Source organism: Equus quagga, chromosome 12 (assembly GCF_021613505.1).
Source record: "Equus quagga isolate Etosha38 chromosome 12, UCLA_HA_Equagga_1.0, whole genome shotgun sequence".
In the NCBI taxonomy this organism is placed as follows: Eukaryota; Metazoa; Chordata; class Mammalia; order Perissodactyla; family Equidae; genus Equus; species Equus quagga.
The window spans coordinates 88,301,278-88,321,502 of record NC_060278.1 but is presented as its reverse complement, the minus strand read 5'-3'; the positions used below and the strand labels follow the sequence as shown (position 1 = coordinate 88,321,502).

Genomic DNA, 20,225 nt, shown 5'->3' with positions numbered 1-20,225 from the left:
CAGGACTGCCCCTTGCAGCCTCTGCTCCTCTCTACCCCGTCCAGGCCATACCTCTGCTTGCCCCTGCGTCATCACAAGCCGTGCGTGCGCGTGTGGAGCCGCTGGGAGGATCACACGTGGCGCCTGCAGAGAAGTAACTGCGTGCGGAAGGTGGCTGAGAGGCTGGTGAGAGCGAGGGGGCGCCCAGAGGGAGAGGCCAGGAGATAGGGACGTCGAGGGGACTGCGGCCTTTGAAGGGAGCTCTGGAGCAGGGCTAATGGGTAGAGCATCAGGGGGCCAGCAGCTTGTTGGTGCAAGGCCAGAAGGCCAAAAAGCACAGCTTCTGGGCCAACTGAGGAAGCCAGGAATTGTGGGAGGACGGAGATTCAGAACTGTTGGACCCAGGAAGGGGCTTACTGGAGGCCTGGCCCCACAGGCGTGGAGCCAGTAGATGGCTAGAAAAACTGAACCACGAACAGGATGAAGCCAAAGGAGGGAAGGGCCAAGAGGTGAGGTCGTGAGTGCGCTCACCCTGGGGTGGGGGTGCGACCTACAAGATGTGGGAGTCTGGGACCCTAATGACTCTAACCCTCTCTCGCGGTTGCGCAGGACCAGGGGCTGCAGGAGGTTGAGACTCTGCAGCGCAGGCCGGGGCCGGGCGCCTGCACCAGGCTCAAGCAGGCGCTGGAAGAGCTGGTGGCTGGGAGCAGGTGAGCTGAGAGCCGGCGCCTCACAGCGCCTGTCTCCGCGCCAACTCCAGGGTGAGGGAGACTCGTGCCGGCTGTTGGGACCCCAGGGGGACTGGAAGCTGCGTTTGCTCTGCACTTTACAGAAGAATGAGACGGAAATGATTATCCCTATCGCAGGGCGCTGGATGGAAATTATTGGGGGATAGGCCACTCCCCTCCAAGAAGCTCCCTTTCCTAGAGGCTTATGCCTTTTCCCCTCTCCTCAAATCTTCCCTGCTCCTTTCCTCCACACTTGTTCCAGCTAGCATCCTCCTCTCTTACTTCATGAAGAAAATAGAAGCCTCACCTTCCTCATTCCGTCTGTCACCTTGCCAGCTTCTGTATCCATCTGCTTTCCTTCCTTCCTGCTACAGCGAAGAAATGTCCCTCCTCCCATAGCCACAGCTGTGATTTTGACTTCATCTCCTCTCATCTCCTGGAGGAGTTAGCTCTGCAATTGTCCACTTTCATCAACTAGTCCCTAGGTCATTAGTGTAACCACATAAATTTGTTCTAGTCACTTCCATCTTTGGCATTCACTGACCTGAATTCCATAACCTGCTTCGGGTACTTCAGTGTTCTTCTGATCCTGTTCTTAAAAGACTTGTTTATCCATTTATTCAATAAATATTTGTGGCACTTACTGTGCCGGACACTGTTTTAGACATAGGAATAGCAGTGAAAAAGCATTCTTGCCCACAAAAATCCCTGAAAGGTCTATTCTGGTGGGGGTGGGGGGGTGGGGGTGAAGGCTGGATGGAGACACAGATAATAAACATGTAAACAACAAGGTAGAAATATAAGAAGTATGATAAGGATAAGTGTTAGGGAGAAAATAAAGCAAGGAACTATTAGAGAGAGGTGTTGCAATTTTAGAAAGGGTAGCTAGGGGAGGCCACTGTGAAGTTGACATGAAGAAGATGAAGGAGCAAGCCATGTCTATAAGGGTATTCCTGGCAGAAGGCACAGCTTGTGCAAAGGCCCTGAGGTAAAGTATGCCTGTGTTTGAGGAAGAGCAAGGAAAACAATGTGGCTATAGCAGAGTGAGCAGAGTAGGTGAGGCTGAAGCGTGTGGGAGGAAAAGAGGATGATGGTGGGGAGAGGCATGTGGGAGCCTGTAGGCCATTGTAATGGCCTTGGCTTCTTCTCTGAGTGAGGTGTGGAGCCACTGAAGGTTTTGAGAAGAGAAGAGATATGCTCTAACTTATCCTTAAAAAAGGTTGTGGTTGGGGCCGGCCTGGTGGCGCAGCAGTTAAGTTCGCATGTTTTGCTTTGGCGGCCCGGGGCTTGCTGGCCTGGATATCAGGTGCAGCTTGTCAAGCCATGCTGTGGCAGGTGCCCCACAAATAAAGTAGAGGAAGATGGGCATGGGTGTTAGCTCAGGGCCAGTCTTCCTCAGCAAAAAGAAGAGGATTCGCGGCAGATGTTAGCTCAGGGCTAATCTTCCTAAAAAAAAAAAAAAGTAGTTAAAAAAAAAGAAGGATCAGTGGGGGAGGGGAGGGATGGTATAACAGAGAAAGCAGAGAAATTGCTATTTTTGTAATAATCCAGGTGACCGATAATGATGAGTTGAATCTGGGGTGGTTACAGTGGACATAGAGTGACATGAATGGATTCAAGAGCAATTTTGGACTTTGGAGGTGACACCTCAGGACTTGCTAGTGGATAGATACGGGCGATGAGGAAATGTGCTAAGAAGAGTCATGAAAGACTCCCAAGATTTTGGCTGGTGCACCTGTGTAGATGGTGCTGTTTACTGAGTTATGGAAAACAACAGAAGGAGAAGGTCTGAAGGGGGTGAAGGGAATATCACAAGTTCATTTTCGGACCTGTGAACTTTGAGATAGATGTCTGTTAGACTTACAAGTGGACATGTCTGCTAGACAGTTAGCTATATGAGTTGAGTTCTGGGGAGAGTTTTAGGCAGGAAATGAAAAATTGGGAGCTGTCAATACATAGCTGGAACTGGATAAGATTATTTAGGGAGCATAGAAAAGAGAAATCTGAGGACCTGGAGAGCTCCAGCGTTTAGAGGCAGGGTGGAAGCAGAGGACTCTGCCAAGGGCCTGGTCGCAGGTGGTCACTTTTCTGTTCTCATTTTACTCAAGCTGTCAGTGTCGGTGGACACAGTTGACCCTACCCTCCTTCTTGAAAAATTCTATTAACTTCCATGCCCCTGGTTTTCCTTCTGCTTTCTTCTCATTCTCATCTCTTTTGGCCATTCCTTCTCATCTCTTTTGCTGACTCCCTCTTTTCTTGACCTCTAAATGTTCCAAATGTTCATGGGTGTGTATCCCAGGACTTCATTGTAAGGCTCTCTTCTATGTCTACATTCTTTCCGTCTCCAAAAGAGCAACCATCTTTAATACAATTTAATTCCTTGCTTGATTTTCCATAGAGTGCAATTGAACTGTTTCCATTTTCACTTTACTGAAATTATTTTATTACTGAAATTATTCTTTGGCAGGGAAATTTAGATGAAAGATTTGCCCGTATTATATTTCACTATTTATATCTTTGACCAGTGTGGTTTTCTTTTGTGGCTATTATTTTAACCATATCCAATTTCTCTGAATCCAATTTTGTGGATCTAAATCTTGTCAAGAAGATTTGATTCTCCCGTCAATTTTTCATCAATAGCAAACATTAATAGGTCCAGTTTTGACCCTTGTCAGTTTTACTTTATGCTGACTATTTCTGCCAAAAGGAATCTTGGAGCAAACAGCATTAGTAAGCTAGAAGTGTATGCTCTGGGGGCAGTATTAGGTGAAAAATCCTTGGAGTCATTTTTATTTCATCTATTTTTGAATTTTTCCATAATAGCAACTTCAGAAATTCTTGGGGGTCAAAAAGGGCCTAAAATATCACATCTCAAAAATCACTTTACTTTGCCCAACAAATATTTTTTGAGCATCTGTTAGGTGCCAGGCCCTGAGGATATAGTGGTAACCAGAATAAAGTCCCTGCCCTAGCTTACTATCTTTTTAGAGAGAAAGATAAAGTAGAATAGGATGGAGAAAGAGACAGGGGCTGTTTAGATGGGGTGATCAGGGAAGGCCTTTGAAGAGGTAACATTTGAGAAAAGACCTGAATGAAGAATGAGCGCAGCCATGCAAAGCTCTAGGGGCAGAGCATTCTAGGGAGCAGCTAAGACAAAGGCCTTAGAGTGATGGGCTTGGTGTATTCATGGAGGACCAAAAAGGCCAGTGTGACTCTAGGGTTGTGAATGAGGGGGAGAATAATATTTGATGAGGAAAGGGAGATAAAGGGAGCCAGATCATGCACAGCCTTTAAGGTAAGGCTGGAACGAGGAGGCTACTGCAATAATCCTAGGTAAGAAATGTTGGTGGCTTGGAGTAGGGGGATCTTGGAAAAGGAAAAAAGGAGAAAAGTGGTCAGATTCTGGATATATTTTGTAGGTAGAGCCTAAATAATGTGCTGATCGATGATGTGGAATGTGAGAGGAAGAAAGAGCAGTGAAGGATAACTCTGAAATTTTGGAATAAGGCTTGTTTTTGGGGGGAGAGGGTTCATTGGAAATCACGCACTTGGTTTGGGCATGTAACGTTTGAACTTTCTTTAGTTGGTGTTGGAACTGTCAAGCACAAAGCCCATCTGAGTCTTTAATGTACATATGAATCCCCCAGGGTATAGACATGCAGACTGATATGGCAGGTCTGGTGTGGGGCTGAGATTCTGCATTTTTAACTATGTGATACCAATGCTGTTGGTCCTGGGCCACACTTTGAGTAGCCAAGGCAGTAGAAGGTTAAATACTAGCACATTCTAGGGCTCAAAAGTGAGGCTGGCCTCAAGGAATTTGGATGTGGTCCAAATACAGAAGCCATCCTTGACTGAGAAAGGGCACCTCTCTGAGAACGTGTGAGGGAGTCTGGGTATGGGAGGCCTGTTCTGAGGAAGGTGGCCCCCTAAGTGTCAGTGTTCCCTCCTCTGACTCCCGCTTGCCACACCCACCCCTGTTCACTGCAGACAGTTTTGCCACGGTGCTGAGCGCAGGACAATGACCCGGCCAAACACCCTGGATCGATGCCGAGGGAAACTGTTGGTGCATAGCCTGGTACGGTCTGGGGAAGGGGGAATCACGGGCACTTAACTGGGGCTCTCCACTCACGTTCTCTTCCTGCCCTTCCAGAACCTGTTGGCGAAGCAAGGACTGCGGCTTCTACGGGGCCTGAGAAAGGGCAATGTGCAAAAGAAGGTGGCACTGGCCAAGAAGCTCCTGGCAAAACTCCGCTTCCTGGCCCAGGAGGTGCTGCCTCACCCACCCGTTTCCCCACCCTGAATACCCTTTCTCCTAAGTTTCCAGAGACCTCTGGGCAGGGGTGACCTAACATCTGTTCTGTGGATTGATGCCAGGCCATGGGATCTGTTGCTCTAGGCATAGAATCGGCTCCATTTGGAGCAGCTAAGGGTGAAGATAAGCGTTCCAGGCCCAGCAGGGATGCAGGGAACATGCGGGATCTCTTTGGATGGAGGTTTGAGAGTATATTTCCCTGGCATGACTTCCCTGGTCTGAAGCTCTGAATACAGCATGGGTGAGGGGTGAAAGGAGTTCACATTTTTGGAATGCTTCCTCTGCTAAGCACGTGTTACCTTGTGTGATCCTTCCAACAACCCTGGGGAAGATGTTACCCCATTTGACAGGTGCAGAAACTGGGGCTTAGAGAGGGAAAGTGACTGGTCCACCATGTAGTAGCTGGTTAAGTGGCAGAGCTAGAATTCAAAGCCAGTTCTGCCTCAATCTGAAGCTCAGTCCTTCGCAAAGGCACGGTAAGTTTTGACCACTGGGGCCAGTATGTCCTCAAGGTCAAACAGTGAGGAGTTGGATAAGTGGTCTTAGATCTTGAAGGACAAGTTGAAGTTTGGCAAGTGTGAAAGAATGAAGAGCATGTGCAAAGGCACAGAATCAGGAAGCCCTGGGCAGCTGGAAGACAGAGACTGGAAGGAGACAGGATAGAGACCTTAGTGTATTGAATTTTAGTGCAATATTGCTGTGTTTATTTGGAATGAGAACCTCCTTTTGTTAGCTGACGTTTAAAAACACTTTTTGACTTAAATATGCATCTGGAAATAATATAGTTTTGTTATTTTTCAAAGTTTATATTATACTGTTTATATTATTTTCCTCAATATTATATTTGTGAGATTTATCTATATCATTGCATGTAGTTGTAATTTTTCCATTTAAATTACTATGTAATATTCCACTGTATGACTATGCTATAATTTGTTTATTCAGTCCACTATTGATGGATATGTGTGTTGATTCCAAGGGATGATGATTAGCAACAAAGTTTCCAAGACCATTTTTGTACAAGTCCTGGGGAACAAGTGCAAGACGTTCTCTAGGGCAGTGGTTCTCAAACTTTTTTGGTCTCAGGACTCCTTAACACCCTAATAATTACTGGAGACCCCAAAAAACTTTTGTTTATGTGGATTGTATCTATTGATATTTCCCATTATACAAACTAAAACTGAAAAAATTTTAAAACCTGACAGATATAGTATTTATTAATTTAAAATAACAATAGTAAACCCATTGCATGATAACATAAATAACATATTTTTATGAAAAATAACTATATTCTCCAAAACAAAAAATTTAGTGAGAAAAATGGCATTGCTTTACGTTTTTTGCAAATGTCTGGCGAAGAAATTTTTATACGCTGTTATATTTAAGTCCATTGGTCTATCTTGCACTTTGAACGGATCTATTTTCCTTGCATGATTTTGAATCATCATACATAGGTCACTTGGACATTTGGTTCACTGACTTATGCAGATCTTCCGTATGTTGACATATTTTGTTATACAGTATTAAGACATCACATTCATTAATATTTTATTAGAAAAACCTTTAAGTGTTGGGAAGCTATCAGGCTCACCGTGGCTGATACAAGAGATATAATTTTTCCAAAATTGTAATTTTCACTTGTTTTGTTCCTGATCTTAGAGGGAAAGGTTTCATTCTTTCACTGTTAAGTATGGTATTAGCTGTGGGTGTACATAAATGCCCTTTATCAGGTTGAGGAAGTTCTCTTCCGCTCCTAGTTTTCTGAGTGTTTTCTATCATGAAATAATGTTAGATTTTGTCAGATGCCTTTTCTGCATCAGCTGTGATGATCATTTGGTTTCTTTCATTTGTTCTATTAATGAGGTGTCATTACATTGATTGATTTTCTTAGGTTGAAGCACCCTGATATTCCTGAGATAAATCCCACTTGGTCACAGTATATAACCCTTTTTTTTTTCGCTGAGGAAGATTGACCTTGAGCTAACATCTGTTGCCAATCTTCCTCTTTTTTTTTTCTTCTCCCCAAAGCCCCAGTACATAGTTGTGTATCTTAGTTGTAGGTCATTCTAGTTCTTCTATATGGCCTGCCGCCACAGCATGGCTTGATGAGCGGTGTGTAGGTCTGCGCCCAGAATCCGAACCGGTGGACCCTGGGCTGCCAAAGTGGAGCACGTGAACTTAACCACTCAGCTGTGGGACAGGCCCCTATATATTCCTTTTTCTATGCTGTTGGATTCGATTTGTTAATATTTTGTTCAGGACTTATTCGTAAGGGATATATCTATATTCATAAAGGATATTATTCTGTAATTTTCTTGTGATGTCTTTTTAAAAAAATTATTTTACTGAGGTCATATTGGTTTATGACATTGTGTAATTTCAGGTGTACATTATTACATATCAGTTTCTGTATAGACTGCATCTTGATCACCCTCAATAGTCTAGTTTTTATCCATCACCATACGTATGTGCCCCTTTACCCCTTTTGCCCTCCCCCCACTCCCTTCCCCTCTGGTAACCACTAATCTGTTCTCATTATCTGTGTTTGTTTATCTTCCACACATGAGTGAAATCATATGGCGTTTGTCTTTCTCCATCTGGCTTATTTCACCTAACGTAATACCCTCAAGATCCAACCATGTTTTTGCAAATAGGATGATTTTGTCTTTTTTTATGGCTGAGTGGTATTTCACTGTATATATATATATATATACATATCCCACATCTTTTTTTATCAGTTCATCAGTCAATAGGCACTTGGGTTGCTCCCACATTTTGGCTATTGTGAATAGTGCTATAATGAGCACAGGGGTGTGTGAATCTCTTTGTATTGTTGATTTCATGTTCTTTAGATAAATATCCAGTAATGGGATAGCTGGATTGTATGGTATTTCTATTTTTAATTTTTGAGAAATCTCCATACTGTTTTCTGTAGTGGCTGCACCAGTTTGCATTCCCGCCAGCAGTATATGAGGGTTCCCTTTTCTCCACATCCTCTCCAACATTTATTTTTCGTCTCATCAATTATAGCCATTCTGATGGGTGTGAGGTGATATGTCATTGTATTTTCTTTTTGATTTGCATTTCCCTAATAATTAGTGACGTTGAACATCTTTTCATGTGCCTGATGACCATCTGCATATCTTCTTTGGAAAAATGTCTGTTCATATCCTCTGCTCATTTTTTTATTTTTTATTTTTTTAAAGATTGCCATCTGAGATAACATTTCTTGCCAATCTTCTTTTTTTTGTTCTTCTACCCAAAGCCCCCCAGTACATAGTTGTATATTCTAGTTGTGAATGCCTCTGGTTGTGCTATTTGGGACACCACTTCAGCATGGCCTGATGAGTGGTGCCATGTCTGTGCCCAGGATCCAAACCAGTGAAACCCTGGGCCGCTGAGGCAGAGCACACAAACTCAACCACTCGGCCACGGGGCTGGCCCCACGTTGTTTGTTTTTTTGTTGTTGAGTTATATGAGTTCTTTATATATTTGGGAAATTAACCCCTTGTTGGGTATATGACTTGCAAATATTTTCTCCCAGCTAGTGGGTTATCTTTTCATTTTGTTCATAGTTTCCTTTGCCATGCAGGAGCTTTTTAGTCTTATGTAGTCCCATTTGGTTTTTTTCTCTTTTGTTTCCCTTACCTGAGTAGACATGGTGTTCAAAAAGATATTGCTAAGACCAATGTCAAAGAGAGTACTGCTTATATTTTCTTCTAGGAGTATTATGGTTTCAGGTCTTACATTCAAGTCTTTAATCCATTTTGAGTTAATTTTTCCGTGTGGTGTAAGATAATGGTCTACTTTCATTCTTTTACGTGTGACTGTCCAGTTTTCCCAACATTGTTTTTAAAATTTTTTAAATTATTTATTTTTTTTTTCTGAGGAAGATTAGCCATGAGCTAACATCTACTGCCAACTTCCTCTTTTTGTATGTGAGCCACCACGACAGCATGGCCACTGACAGATGAGTAGTGTAAGTCTGTGCCTGGGAACCACACCTGGGCTGCCAGAGTGGAGTGCATCAAATTTAATCACTAGGCCACTGGGGCTATCCCCTAATATCATTTATTGAAGAGACTTTCCTTTCTCCATTGATGTTCTTGGCTCCTTTGTTGAAGCTTAGCTGTCCATAGACGTGTGGTTTTATTTCTTGGCTTTTAATTCTATTCCATTGATTTGTGTGTTTGTTTTTGTGCCAGCACCATGCTGTTTTGATTACTCTAGCTTTGTAGTATATTTTGAAGTCAGGGATTATGATGTCTCCAGCTTTGTTCTTTTTCCTCAGGACTGCTTTGGTTATTCAGGGTCTTTTGTTATTCCATATAAATGTTAGGATTCTTTGTTCCATTTCTGTGAAGAAAGTCATTGGGATTCTGATTGAAATTGCATTGAATCTATAGATTGCTTTTGGTAGTATGGACATTTTAACTATGTTTGTTCTGCCAATCCATGAGCATGGGATATCTTTCCATTTCTTTATGTATTCTTTAATTTCTTTCAATAATGTCTCATAGTTTCAGTGTATAGGTCTTTCAATTCCTTGGTTAAATTTATTCCTAGATATTTTATTCTTTTTGTTGCGATTGTAAATGGGATTGTATTCTTTTTTTTTTTTTTTTGCTTTTTCTCCCCAAATCTCTCCAATACATAGTTGTGTATTTAGTTGTGGGTCCTTCTAGTTGTGGCATGTGGGACGCCTCCTCAGCGTGGCCCGATGAGCGGTGCCATGTCTGCGCCCAGGATCCGAACCAGCAAAACCCCAGGCCGTCTAAGCGGAGCGTGCGAACTTAACCACTCAGACATGGGGCCAGCCCCAAGGGATTGTATTCTTGACTTCCCTTTCTGCTAGTTCATTTTTAATGTGTAGAATTGCAACTGATTTTTGTAAGTTGATTTTGTACCCTTCAACTTTGCTGTAGTTGTTAATTATTTCTAGCAGTTTCCTGGTGGATTCTTTAGGGTTTTCTATATATAGAATCATGTCATCTGCAAACAGTGAGAGTTTTACTTCTTCCTTTCCAATTTGGATCTGTTTCATTTCTTTTTCTTGCCTAATTGCTCTGGTCAAAACCTCCAGTACTATGTTGAATAAGAGTGGCGACGGTGGGCACCCTAGTCTTGTTCCTGTTCTCAGAGGGATGGTTTTCGGTTTTTCCCTGTTAAGTATGATATTGACTGTGGGTTTGTCATATATGGCCTTTATTATGTTGAGTTACTTTCCTTCTATATCCATTTTATCAAGAGTTTTTATCATAAATGGATGTTGGGTCTTGCTGAATGCTTTCTCTGCATCAACTGAGATGATCATATGATTTTTATGTCTTGTTTTGTTAATGTGGTGTATCACATTGATTTGTGGATGTTAAACCATCTCTACGTCCCTGGTATAAATCCAGCTTGATCATGGTGTATGATCCTTTTAATATATTGTTGTATTTGATTTGCTAATATTTTGTTGAGGATATTTTCCTTGTGATGTCTTTGTCTGTCTTTGGTTATCAGTGTAATGCTGGCCTCATAGAATGAGTTAGGAAGTATTTCTTCCTTTTCTATTTTTTGGAAGAGTATGAGAATGATTGGTGTTAATTCTTCTTTAGATATTTGGTAGAATTCAGTAGTGAAGCCATCTGGTCCTGGACTTTTCTTTTCTTTTTTTTTTTTTTTGAGGAAGATTAGCCCTGAGCTAACATCTGCTGCCAATCCTCCTCTTTTTGCTGAGGAAGACTGGCCCTGAGCTAACATCTGTGCCCATCTTCCTCTACTTTCTGTGTGGGATGCCTGCCACAGCATGGCTTGCCAAGTGGTGCCATGTCTGAGCCCAGGGTCCAAACTGGCAAACCCTGGGCCACCGAAGCAGAATGTGCGAACTTAACCACTGCGCCACTGGGCTGGCTCATGAAGTTTTCTTTATTGGGAGGTTTTTCAATTACTGATTCAATCTCTTTACTTTTTATAGGTCTGTTGAGATTTTCTATTTCTTCTTGAGTTAGTTTAGATGATTTGTGTGTTTCTAGGAATTTGACCATTTTCTAGATAATCTAATTTGTTTTGTACAATTGTTCATTGTATTCTCTTATAATCCTTTTTGTTTTTGTAAGGTCGGTAGTAATATCCTCACTCTCCTTTCTGATTTTAGTTATTTGTTTTCTCTCTTGTGTTCTCTGTCAGTCTAGCTAAAGGTTTGTCAATTTTGCTGACTTTTCTTAAGAACCAACTTTTGGTTCCATTGATTCTCTCTATTGTTTTTCTATTCTCTAGTTTATTTTTCTCCTTAATTTTAATCTATCTTAATCTATCTTTAATCTATCTTAATCTTTTCTGTTTATTGCTTTCTGTTATCTGTATAAGAAAACTTAGCCACCTTCAAGTCACAAAGATATTCTCCTATAAATAAAGATAGGAGAATAAAGAGATCTCTAGTCTCCTAAAAGCTTTATGGTTTTAGATTTTACGTTTAGGTCTTTGATTGCTTTCAGATTAATTTTTGTGTGTGGTGTGACATATGAGTCAAAGTTCTATTTTTAAAATGTGGACATTGAAATATTCCAGTACCATTTGTTGAAAAGATTTTTTTTTTTCCCATTGAATTGCTTTGGCTTTTTTTTTAACTTTTTTAAAAAAATTGGATGAATTTGACATGTAAGACTGTGTAAGTTTAAGGTGTACAAAGTGTTACTTTGATTCACTTATATATTGTAATATGCTTGCTGATGCTTTCTGGCTTTTTAATTGAAAACCAGAAGACTATATGAGTCTTCTCTTGAATTTTTCATTTCAATCATTGCAATTTTCATTTCTGTAAGTTCTATTTTTTTCAAATCCACTATGTTATTTTTCACAATTCCTTATTTCCAGTAAGTGTTTGTCAGGTTTGTCTTTTGTTTTGTTAAACACAGTACGCAGAGTTGTTTTTATAGTGTCAGATTATTCTAATAGTGGATTTGGAGGGGTTTGGTTTTGCCTCTCTTTCTGGTGGTACTCCCTCATGGTTATTTCCTTCTGTGCTTAGTTGCTTTAAACTGTGAGCCATTTATTATAGTTTCCTTTAAAAATTATTTATGGGAGTTCTTTGAGTCTTGAAATCAAGGTACACTCTTCCAGACAATATTTGTCTTTGCTTTCTGCCCTTGATTACATTAAACTAAGTTTTGATGTTTAGCAGTGCTCGGGCACTGTGAAGAAATCAGCTCGTGGTTATTCTTTTCAGGGACATTTTCCAGCTCCCACCACTCCACTCAGCCAGGCGACTGTCCTCGTAGAGCCTGAGTGGGAGACAGAAGGGTAGCTTCAGCCATGGTTTATCCTTATCCTGAAGGCATAATTCTTTGGAATCCTGGCTTTCAGGGGGCAGGGAGATGTCCTATTAGACTCCTGTCCTGAGCGGAATCTGAGCTCTTTATTTTATTTTTACTCGCTGTTAGGACACGAGAAGCTCAGGTTGGCCAGGTTTGGCAAATGTCCTTGTGGCAAAAGTGGCTCAAATGCTCCGCTAACTTCTCTGGATTCCTATCTTCATTTAGAGCTTGGTCTGATAATTCTTTATCCTTGTTATCTCACCACTGCCTTTAGTAAAATATTTAAAAATATTTCGCCCAGCCTTTGTGGTTGTTTTTAGTGAGAGGTAGGTCTAAATTCCCAACTCATGCTGTTATTGGAATTTGAAGTCAGGCATGATGATTTTGAACAAGGGAATGAGAGGGTCAGATTTGTGCTTTGGAGAGATCGATTCTAGCTATTGTTTGTTTGCTTACTCAATGATATTTGAAGTCCTACTATGTGCCAGGCTCTATATTAGGCCCTGGGGACCCAATTCCTGCCATGTTTCTTGCCCTTCGGGGCTTATGTTCTGGTGAGGGAGATAGACTATGCAGACTAAGAAAAATAATTATGATCTGTTGGAATTGCTAAGAAAGATTTACAGAAGTTAAGGGGGCAGGGAGGAACTTACTTACATAAGGTGGTCAAGCAAGACTTCTCTGCAGAGATGACATTTAAACTGCGACCCGGAGGATGGGAGGAAGCCAGCCATTCATGGTAGAGAATGGGTTGGAAGGGAAGACTGAAGGCAAGAAGACTGATTAGGAGACTGTACCAGTTATCTGGACAAGAGTGGACGGTCTTGAACGAGGGCAGTGAGGATGGAAGAGAAGGGGGGACATTGGCAGGATGTGGTGTTTGGATGTTGGCAGAGAAGGCTGACACCAGTGTAGGTATTTGGCTGATGGGCACGGGCATATGGTGGGGATTACTGGGGAAGGATCAGTTGGGGAGGAGGGAAAGGTAAAGAAGTCTGGTTGGCACGTGCTTCAACATGGTGAACCTCGAAGACATTATACTAAGTGAAAAAAACCAGTCACAAAAGAACAAATACTGCATGATTTCACTGATATGAGGTACTCAGAGTAGTCAAATTCATAGAGACAGAAAGTGAAATAGTGGTTGTCAGGAGCTGGGAGGAGGTGGAAATGGGAAGTTAGTGTTTAATAGATACGGAGTATCAGTTTTGTAAGATGAAAGAAGTTCTGGAGGTGGATGATGGTGATGGTTGTATAACAATGTGAGTGCACTACTGAACTGTACACTTACAAATGGTTGAGATGGTAAATTTTATGTTATGTATGTTTTACCACAATTAAAAAAAAAAAGAAACCAGAAAAAAAGGAAAAATAAGAAGTCAGGTTGGACTTTGAGTCTGAGGTAGCCTGTGGGGCAGCAAGGGGAGAGATGTTCAGGAGACAGGTGGCCACCTGGATCTGGGGTTCAGGGGGAGATAAGGGCTAGAGATGGATATTCGATCCTTCTATCCAGTGGAAGTTGTGGGAGTAGGTGGTTTCAGCTGCAGATCCACCTCTGTGACCCAGTTCTCTGCCCGCAGCCCCAGTCACCCCTCCCAGATGTGCTGGTCTGGATGCTCAGTGGGCAGCGCCGTGTGGCCTGGGCCCGGATCCCTGCCCAGGATGTGCTGTTCTCTGTGGTCGAAGAGGAACGGGGCCGGGACTGTGGGAAGATCCAGAGTCTTCTGCTTACAGTGAGGGGGGCCCCTGGGTCAGGGTGCTGGAGACTGGAGTGGAGTGAGGTTCATAGGGCATAGGGTGGCATTGGGGTGGAGGCCTGCAGTTCCCAGCAGAGGGTGCCCAAAATCTTTTTTTTTTTTTTTTGGTGAGGAGGTTGCCCTCAGCTAACATCTATTGCCAATCTTCCTCTTTTTGCTTGAAGGAGATTGTCTCTGAGCTAACATCTATGCCAATCTTCCTCTGTTTTGTGTGTTGGATGCCACCACCACATGGCTTAATGAGCAGTGTATAGGTCTGTGCCTGGGATCCAAACCTGTAAACCCCAAGCTGCTGAAGCTGAATGCATGAACTTGACCATTATGCCACTGGGCTAGCACCCTCAAAATTTTTTTAATTAAAAATTTATTTTGTTTTTTGGTAAGAAAGATTGTCCCTGAACTAACACCATTGCCAATCTTCCTCTTTTTTTTTTCTGCTTGAGGAAGAGAGGCCCTGAGCTAACATCTGTGCTCATCTTCCTCTTATATGTGGGATGCCTCCACAGCATGGCTTGATGAGCAGTATGTAGGTCTGCACCCAGGATCTGAACCCATGAACCCTGGTCACCAAAGCAGAGTGTGTGAACTTAACCACTATGCCACCAAGCCAGCCCCTAATTAAAAATTTTTAATTAAAATTTTTTAAAATTTTGAATAAAAATTATTTTTAATTTTCCAATTAAAAAAAATTTGTGTTTTAATTTTTTAAAATCTTACAATTTTTTATTATTTTTAAATTATTATTTTTTAAAGTGTACCCAAACTCTTTTCAATTATCCAAAAAGCCAAAAGGAGATCATGCCTTTACCCAGATCAGCTTTGATGTGAGATAAACACCAAATTTTGTCAGTCCTGGGCCCACATTGGCCCTTTTGCTGACTGGGCTCTGACAGATGGGCAGGGTAATGAAAATGGGAGAGTGATTAATTAGTTCCTTATAAGTACAGCTGATTTGGAGGCAAACTATTTCTAAATGAGATGTCCCTGAAATAGACACCAACAGGGGTCTCTAGTGGGGAGAAGCTGTGGCCACTGGCATAGGGACAGGGAATCTAACTGTGTGGGGGATGAGGGCACAGAGGGGGTAAGTGTGGGGTATGGCAGTGCAGAGCTCAGAGTGTAGTTTTGGGGTATGGGGCTTGTGGTATAGGAAGTGACAGTGTTGGGACAGCAGGCAGAGGGAATGGAGTACTGGGCATGAAGTGGGGTGTAAGAGTGAGCGCCAGGAGTGCTCTCTGGACTGGGGAGCTGGGGTGTAGTCTAACGACAGAGAGAGTTGGGGCATGCCTTGGAGGAGTAGGGCTCTTGGTCTAGATGGGGTAATAAGAGGTGGCCCTAACATGCCTCCTCTCCACAACAGGCACCTGGGGCAGCCCCTGGTGAGGTCTCTGCCAAGCTGGAGCTCTTCCTGTGGCTGGGGCTGGGCAAGCAAGCCAAGGCCTGCACCTCAGAGCTCCCCCCGGACCTGCTGCCTGATCCCTCGGCTGGGCTGCCCCACAGTCTGTACCGGGACGGTGAGTGTGGCGGATGGGGAGGTGGGCCCAGGGCCAAGTTTGCTATTTGCCCAACGGGTGGGGCTAGATGCTCAGCTCGGGGTTTGGGGGGGTCTGGGGTGAGGGACTCCAGTGGTCCCCTGAGCAAACATGGTACCTTCCTTCCCCCGACCCCAGACTTCAGCTACTTCCAGCTCCGGGCTCACTTGTACCAGGCCCGAGGTGTGTTGGCAGCAGATGACAGTGGGCTCTCGGATCCCTTTGCTCGAGTCCTCATCTCTAGCCAGTGCCAGACTACCCGGGTGAGGGCTGGGTTGAGATGTGGGTGGAGGGGCACTGGGAGACAAGATGTGGTGGGGGCTGAGCTTTTCCCCAGGCCCTAACTCTCTCTTTCTGCCCTGGATTTTCAACACAGGCTATTTGGATCGGACTGCCCTGATTTGGGGGTGAGGGGGGAGAGGTAGAACTGGAAGGTCTTGGAGCTGAGGAGTTGTTTTCTGGGGTTGACTTTAGGACTAACTTTGAGAGTGGCAGATGACAGTGAGGACAGACCAAGGCTAGGAGGGCAGGTGCCAACACCGATCTGATGGGTGCTTTCATCTTCATCACATTTCTGCTCCTTTTGTGACAGTTATTTGAAGTATTACTTTAGGGCAGGGGTACTTCCCTGGGATGTGTATTGAGAGCCTTCTTATGACACCTGCCATTGCTTCCTCCCCTGCACGACCCCCAAGGTCCTGGAGCAGACTCTGAGCCCCCTGTGGGATGAGCTCTTGGTGTTTGATCAGTTGATCGTGGACGGGAGGAGGGAGCACCTGCAGGAGGAGCCTCCATTGGTGGTTGTCAATGTCTTTGACCACAATAAGTTTGTGAGTGTGGCCTGGGCCCCGCCCGGGTTCTCACCCCCGAGCACCCCCACTCCTTGTCTTGATGTCCCCTCCCTTGGTTCCTGCACCTCTTCTACTTTTGTCTTCATTGCCTGGCTCCCCACAGGGGCCCCATGTGTTCCTGGGCAGGGCACTGGCCGCGCCGAGGGTAAAGCTCATAGAGGACCCTTACCAACGCCCTGAGCTGCAGTTCTTCCCCCTGAGGAAGGGACCCCAGGCAGCTGGAGAGCTCATCGCCACATTTGAACTCATTGAACTGGACTACAGTGGCCGGCTTGAGGTCAGAGTGCCGTGGCCTAGCTGGCACGGGCTGTGGACCCCTCTTGTTATTCTATCAGGTCATCCAACCCCAGGGAATGTAGAATATGGGCATGTCCCACGTAGACCCCTCTAAGTCTATTACCCCCAGAGAATGCAGGCTGTAGATCTGTCCTGGGATCACCTCATCGGACCTCCTGACTCCAGGGAACACTAGAAGTAGACATGCCCTGGGTTTACCTCCAATCCCAGAGAGTCTAGGCTGTGGGTTGATCATCATGCCTCAGACACTCACCCTCCCCTCCTGTACGTGGCTGTTTCCTGAGACACCCCTCTGCCACCAATCTAGCCTTGCCTGATTCCTCTGGATTTATATTTTACCAGCAGCTCCCCACATCCCTTCCCTGAGACCAGGCTTTCCTTCCTTTGGCCTGATTCCTTTTTGGCCTCTGTTCTCTTGTCCCCTGCAGCCCTCAGTGCCCAGTGATGTGGAGCCCCAGAACCTGACGCCCCTGGCTGAGCCCCTCTCTGGACGCCTGTCCCTGCCCCCTCACGTGCGCCCGGTGCTCAGGGACTTCCGTGTTGAGGTAGCCCTGGGCACTCACATTCCCCGTCTCCCCCACCTCAGTGCCCCTCTGTCAGGTGCAGCCTCCTGAATCTCCTACTTCCCGACCCCAGGTGCTGTTCTGGGGTCTCAGGGGCCTTGGCCGTGTGCATCTCTTCGAGGTGGAGCAGCCCCAGGTTGTGCTGGAGGTGGCCGGGCGACGTGTGGAGTCCGAGGTCCTGGCCAGTTACCGTGAGAGCCCCAATTTCACCGAGCTCGTCAAGCACCTGACAGTGGTGAGGGCATGGGCTGGGGGGCAAGAAATGTTGGGCTGAGAAGTGAAAGAGGGCAGTGGGATGGCAAATTCCCGCCGGTTATCTTAGATTAATCCAGGGGTCAGCAAACTTTCTCTAAAGGGCCAGTTAGTAAATATTTTAGGCTTGGTGGGCCATACGGTCTTGACTCTGCCATTGTGGCATGTAAACATCCATAGACAAGAAGTATATGTATGAGTATGCTGTGTTCCAATAAAACTTTATTTGCAGTGGGCCGCATTTGGTTTGCAGGCTATAAGCTTGCTGCTTCCTGGATGGATCCATAAACTGGTGGTGCTCTCTTGGCTCTACTGAATGAGTGAATTAGCCAGGTATCATGAAGTATGAGTCTGAAGTGATCTACCTAGTCTCTGAGATACCAGGGACTGAGAAGAAAAATACATTCTTTGCATAAATTATAATTATTACAGCATGGACTTTGGAGTCAGATTCTGACAATGCCACTTAGGAGCTCGTCAAATCACTTGTCTTATTTGAGCTTTAGTTTACTTTAGTTTTGTTTGTAGAAGGGAGTAACAGGTACCAAAGAAAAAAGGTTGAAGGAAATATATCAAATGGCTCCTTGCAGGAGTGCTATGAGGAGGCAATGAGAGAAAGAATCTTGGTGAAAGTACTTTGTAAGCTGAAGAATGCTGTGCCCGTGTGAGGGGGTGACTGGGACAAAGCACAGTGGTTCCAGACTGCAAGGGGGCAACAAACAATAACAAAAACAACAACAAACAACAAAATAAACTAACATTATTTGTATTATTCAAACTTCCCTAAAAAAAGCCTCACTGGTGATTTTCTATCTAGCTGTTCTATCCGTTACTGAGAATATGGTACTGAAGTCGCCAACTATCGTTAAATTGTTTGCTTCTCCCTTTATTTTTGTCACTTTTTACTTCTTGTATTTTGAGGTTCTGTTGTTAGGTGCATATATGTTTATAATTGTTGTAGCTTCCTATGAATTGATCTGTTTATCCTTATAAAATGACCCTCTTTATCTCTAGTAAAATTTTTTGCCTTAAAGTCTATTTTGTCTGATCATATAGCTATTCCAGTTCTCTGTGGTTACTGTTTGCATGACATATCTTTTCCCCATCCTTTTACTTTCAACCTACACGTGTCTTACTAAAGAGTATCTCTTAGACAGCATGTAGTTGCTTCTTTGCTTAAATTTTATCCGGTTGACAATCTCTGCCTTTGTTTGAAGTTTAATACAGTCACATTTGATGTTATTTTTGATATGGTTGGATTTACATCTGCCATTTTGCTATTTGTTTTCTACATGTCTCACATATATTTGGTTTTTTTTGAGGAAGATTAGCCCTGAGCTAACATCTGCTGCCAATCCTCCTCTTTTTGCTGAGGAAGACTGGCCCTGAGCTAACATCCATGCCCATCTTCCTCCACTTTATATGTGGGTGCCACAGCATGGCTTGATAAGTGTTGCATAGGTCTGTGTCCGGGATCTGAACCAGTGAACCCCAGGCAGTGGAAGCAGAGCACATGAACCCAACCGCTACGCCACCAGGCTAGCCCCTCTATGTCTCATATATTTTTTGTTCCTTCTTTATTGCCTTCTTTTTTATCGAGTAGATGTTTATTAGTGTACTACTTTAATTCCTTTGTTGATTTTTACTTAGGAGTTGCTCTAGGGTTTATAACATGCATATTGATTTTTTACAATTTACTTCAGATTAATACTTAATTTAGTTCTAGTAAAATAGACAAGCTTTTCTCCATTATAGCTCCATTCCTTCCTTCCTCCGTTCAGCTATAATTGTTGTAGATATGTAAAATAAACCCAACAATACAGTAGTATAATTATTGTTTTTTTTCCCCTTAGAATCCATTGATAGATATAGAATTCCTAGGTTCAAAAGCATACATATTTTTATGTTTCTAAATCTATATTAGCAAACTGAGCATTGGTTCTTTACATAATAATAATAACCACCACCAATTCATGTTTCTGATAGTACTTCATAGGCTCCAAAGTACTTTTGTCTCTATTTTGTCATTTGATACTTACAACAATCTTTCCAATCCAGGATTGTGTCCCTTTTTAGCTGGGAAACAGGCTCAAAAGGCAATGATTTACCAGAGATAATACAAGGGGGCTGTGGGCTTAGAATGCAATTTGGCTGTGTTGTTTTCCCATCTGTCTCTGCTGCTGCTCCTCCCTCCTCCCCAGTCCTCAGAGACACAGATCCTCTCTCCCCACCCCCAGGACTTGCCGGAACAGCCTTACCTGCAGCCCCCACTCAGCATCCTGGTGATTGAGCGCCGAGCCTTTGGCCGCACAGTGCTTGTGGGTTCCCACATTGTTCCTCACATGCTGCGGTTCACACTCCGTGGTCATGAGGATCCCCCTGAGGAGGAAGGAGAGGAGGAGGCAGGGGACTTCGTGCCTAAGGGACCTCAAGGTAAGGGGCCTTCCCCTTAGGGGCCACCAGACAGAGGTCCCTCTGGTTCCTGGCTGAGATGGTTCCAGGGGACTCTCTAGTGGGTCATGAGTCTGACTTCTACTTGTTTGACCTCCTCATCATGTCATTTACCTCCTCCCAGGACAGAAGTCCCTGGATCCCTTCTTGGCTAAAACGAGTTTACCCAGAAGGCTCCTGAAGGTGATGGGGGGTGGGG

General features: G+C 44.0%; 1 protein-coding gene across 1 annotated transcript in view; it reads left to right on the top strand.

Moving 5' to 3' along the window:
* Positions 1 to 20,225, top strand: part of LOC124248945 (fer-1-like protein 4) — a 41,442-nt gene that overhangs the window by 7,175 nt on the left and 14,042 nt on the right. Inside the window, exons 18-30 of the mRNA XM_046679617.1 lie at positions 45 to 165; positions 589 to 689; positions 4,698 to 4,785; positions 4,861 to 4,977; positions 13,904 to 14,056; positions 15,441 to 15,594; positions 15,751 to 15,875; positions 16,308 to 16,442; positions 16,567 to 16,740; positions 17,189 to 17,305; positions 17,397 to 17,558; positions 19,813 to 20,008; positions 20,151 to 20,209. Of these exons, the coding sequence (XP_046535573.1) occupies positions 45 to 165; positions 589 to 689; positions 4,698 to 4,785; positions 4,861 to 4,977; positions 13,904 to 14,056; positions 15,441 to 15,594; positions 15,751 to 15,875; positions 16,308 to 16,442; positions 16,567 to 16,740; positions 17,189 to 17,305; positions 17,397 to 17,558; positions 19,813 to 20,008; positions 20,151 to 20,209 (1,702 nt within the window). The remainder of the gene's footprint in view (positions 1 to 44; positions 166 to 588; positions 690 to 4,697; positions 4,786 to 4,860; positions 4,978 to 13,903; positions 14,057 to 15,440; positions 15,595 to 15,750; positions 15,876 to 16,307; positions 16,443 to 16,566; positions 16,741 to 17,188; positions 17,306 to 17,396; positions 17,559 to 19,812; positions 20,009 to 20,150; positions 20,210 to 20,225) is intronic.